This window comes from Sinocyclocheilus rhinocerous, unplaced genomic scaffold (genome assembly GCF_001515625.1).
Source record: "Sinocyclocheilus rhinocerous isolate Xijiao unplaced genomic scaffold, SAMN03320098_v1.1 scaffold439, whole genome shotgun sequence".
NCBI lineage: Eukaryota > Metazoa > Chordata > Actinopteri > Cypriniformes > Cyprinidae > Sinocyclocheilus > Sinocyclocheilus rhinocerous.
Window position 1 is genome coordinate 33,668 of NW_015635034.1, and position 4,043 is coordinate 37,710.

Genomic DNA, 4,043 nt, shown 5'->3' on the forward strand with positions numbered 1-4,043 from the left:
AAATGATTTTAGCAAAAAGCTTTAATATAACAAAGAGTGAAAAATTTAAGGGGGTCTGAATACTTTCCGTACCCACTGTATATAAAATAGTATATCAAATATTTAATATTAGTCTGGTGAGTAAACTAAAAAATTTACTAGCCAATGGCGATTCTATTGCCAAGGTGCCCATAGAGGGTTGGTAATGCAAATTTACAGTTGATTTTTGAATTTTCACAGACAAATTCCAGTCATTTCAACAGGAATTGTAAGTTTTGCGTGAGGGCGAAAAGTTTGTAATGAGGCTCATGTTCAAGTTTGTAATGTGAATTCACTGTTCTGGCCAACAGATAGCTGCTTGGTAGAATTTATGTATTTATTTTTGCCCATGAAATTTTGCTTTGCTCTGGAAATGCACCCCAGGTTGATTAGTTGACTTTTTTCTGATTTATTTACTGCAAGTCCTTCTCAAATGAGGAATAATGTACAATCAGCCGTTATATCAAAATTTGTCATTATGCCTATAAATGAATCCTAAGTTCTGCATGAAAGAGTTTCAGCAAAAATTGACTTCTATTTCATGTCTGTTTTTTACACAACGCTACATCTTAGTTTTTAATATGGCTTTAGAATAATTGGAATACAGCGTATTAGTTGTATGGATTAGGGTTATGGTTTTAGAGTCAATAATTCCACTTTTTAATTTTTTGGGGGTGGGATGCTGTGAATTAGCTCTTTAATTTCGTCTTTAAATTGAATTCTAAGATGAAATTTCTTTATGCAGAGCTTCAATAAGCGCTGTGGCCTGGTCGTTGTCGGGTGAATATGTGGTAAGCGTGGACAAGAGCCGTCGAGCTGTGCTCTGGAGTGATATCTAAGAGCAGACACAGGCTGCCTTTTCCCTTCTTATCAACTCAAGTCAGTCCTGGAAATGCACTCGGGGATGTCATCAAAACACAGCCCTGTTGGGAAAAGCTCACACGCTGCACTCCGTCAATAACAAGACCTGTAGTATTGTGACAGTCTCTGTTGCTAAGAGGCCGTGTCACCCAAAACGCAGACAGATGTGCTAATGTTACAGGGGTCTGGCGACTGTCGAGCGGAGCTGTCTGGGTTTTGTTTTGAAACCTTGTTACACATGAATTAATGACGCAGAACGTGCCGAAGCGTTTGTAGGCCTTCCTGTTGCTTGATTCTTACTGTAATTGTCAGCAACTTTAAAATCGGAGATCTCTTGACATACACCAGATATCGCTGCCTCTGGGATTTGATATCAAAGGGAAACATGAACAAAATGGATTCAGCCTGTTTAAAGGACATGGCAACACATTTCTGAATATGTGGAAACTCGACCCAGCGTATTCGCATGTCAGTCCTATTTTTAGAGACCAAAACACAGAACAGACACGTCATTTTGAATGCCTGGTAAAAGGCCATTGTATATTGTCACACAATGACATTGATTCTTGAATGCAATATAAAATGAGATCTAAATATTATAAATGGAAAAAAAAAAGAAGATATTTATGCATTATTGTTCGAAATTGTGGGGTCAGTATTTTTTTTTTTAAAGAAAAGAATGCTTATATTCAGCAAATTGATCAAAAGTGACATGTAAAAAGATGTCTATTTTAAATAAATGCTGTTCTTTTGAACTTTCTATTCATCAAAAATCCTGAAAAAAATGTATTTCCACAAAAATATTAACTTGAAACTGTTTGTTAATAATAAATATTTATTAGCAGAAGAAAATCCCATTCCATTTAAAATAAATAAAAATATAAAACTGTTATTTTAAATTGTAATAATATTTTATTATTATTTATAAATTAAAGTTTGTCTACAAACTTTTCAATCTAGTTTATAAATTAATATTTTTTTAGTAAATAAATGCAGCCTTGGTGAGCAGAAGTGACTGACCCCAAACTTTTGAATGCTAGTGTATATATTTCAAGATGTCTTAGACCACAATGAAAATCTTGGGACCATTATGATGTATTTGATCATCATATTGATCTATTTCTAGATCACTAATGAAATGTACTCAAGCAAATCTGTCATCATTATCATTATGATAATAATTAATATCCCATTCTGAAAAACATAATCTTCAGGTTTTGCACAAACGGGATGATTCCATGTAGCTTGAGTGCTGCTGTCATTAAAACGAAACAAATATTTTGTTTGTCGATTTTTAAATTTAGATTTCCACTCTAATTGTTAAGCCAATCATTTGTAATAAAAAAAAAAAAGAAGGCTTTTCACTAGTGGTCTGAGATATTTAGACCCCACTGTATGTTGTTAATCACTGGCTCAGGGAAGTGCTCAGTTCTACTGGACTGACTCCAGTCATTTATTATTAAAAAAAAGGGACTCGAGTGTTTTAAAAATGAATGAGAGGAGGCCTTGCCCTCCACCACACTCTCTAGTGCTGCCATAGAGACCCAGTATGCTCGCTGCTAAACTGCGCTCAGATTAGCATTTAAAAGAGCCCTGTGTCTGATGAGAATCACAGCGCACCGCTCTGACTGACTTTGAAGACCCAAATTACTGCCATCAGAGATCACACGAGCAAAGCTAATGCACAGACGTGATTTGATCTGCTGTGTTCATTTGCATGTTAATTATAGGTTAGATGAGCAAAGTCTAACATCCATTTTATGCTTGTCAGCCGTTGGACCAAGGAGATTTAATGTAGAGTCTAGAATATTTATTAACTTAAAGCCATATGTGCTAGTTGCTATGATGCAGTATGTGCCACAGAAATCTCTGATCTCACTGAAGATCGTTGTATTGTAACTTAATGAAATATAGAAAAGAGTGAATCTCAATAAAAAGAACATTGATTTTGATCACCCCAAAATCAAAAGAAAAATGTATATTTATAAGATTATAAAACGTTTTATAAAAGTTAAATTTATTTAAAAAAAAATTTGGATTACCGTAATATTAGCATAAAGTCAGTACAACAAATTCTATCATGATTAAAACTTTACATGTTAAAAATATATATGTTATATATATGTTTGCATTAAGTGAGATTTTTCACCATGCAATAATGAGAATTAGGGTGAAAATCTGCTTAATTGTCATGAAAAATATTTGATATTAAATATGTTTAAAGGTTTGTTAAACAGACCTTGGCATGTTTTTCATGACCTTCTTGAAATACTCAGGTTAAGTAAATCAAAGCCACTGCATGATATTAAGTAACAGAGAAACATCTTTTTGACAAGAAAAAAAAAAACTATTCGACATTTTGGTTTACTTTAAATAATTGATGTATACAGCACATTTCTTAATGCTTACGGGTGGCACTACTTGGAGCAAAAGATTTGAGGTTGGATTTATTTGACCGTAAAAGTGCTGTTGTATTTTTAGAGGGAAGCATTTTCTTTTTTAATGATATTGTTACTGAGCAAAACTCTGCCTTTCCAAATGTGGATTGTTCTCAAAGTAGCACAATTATCAAGGGAACAGCTGTAAATCTGTTAACAACATTCATTTTTGTAAAAATGTTTTATATATTTTTTTTAACTGTTATTTGTTTTATGTGACCAGAAAAGAAATATACCAAGCAAAACTGCAGAGTAAGGACCAAAAGTGAGTTTGATGATAAAGTCTGTTGTTTACATAGGAAATGAAAGAAAAGGAGCAAATATAAGTCCATGCTTGTCTTTGTTCTAATAGGAACTTTCCATGAATAGGGTATAGGTCCTGTCATGATATAGTTTTATACCTCAGTTTAAGTAATTTTGTTGTTTTCTACATTAAATGATTGTTAAAATTTAAATATTAAAAAATAGATTTCCCAGAATGGGTAACTGGGTTGTAAATGTGTCACACTGTATACACTGTAAAAAAAAATTCCATAAAATTTACGGTAAAAAAACGGCAGCTGTGGTTGCCGGAATTTTACCGTAAAAAATACGGTAGCAATGTTTTAGGTTTAACGGTTTTAACTTAAATTTACAGTTAAATACCGTAATTTCATTAACTGATATAATGTTAATATACCAACCTATTGAAGTACTGAAATCTGTTTTGCACCTTTGTAATACACT

General features: G+C 33.0%; 1 protein-coding gene across 1 annotated transcript in view; it reads left to right on the plus strand.

The window, feature by feature from the left end:
* LOC107746253 (autophagy-related protein 16-2-like) overlaps positions 1–1,479 on the plus strand; it is a 35,127-nt gene extending 33,648 nt beyond the window's left edge. Inside the window, exon 17 of the mRNA XM_016560384.1 lies at positions 764–1,479. Coding sequence (XP_016415870.1) covers positions 764–857 — 94 coding nt within the window. The 3' untranslated portion in view covers positions 858–1,479. The remainder of the gene's footprint in view (positions 1–763) is intronic.
* The last annotated feature ends 2,564 nt before the right edge of the window (positions 1,480–4,043 follow it).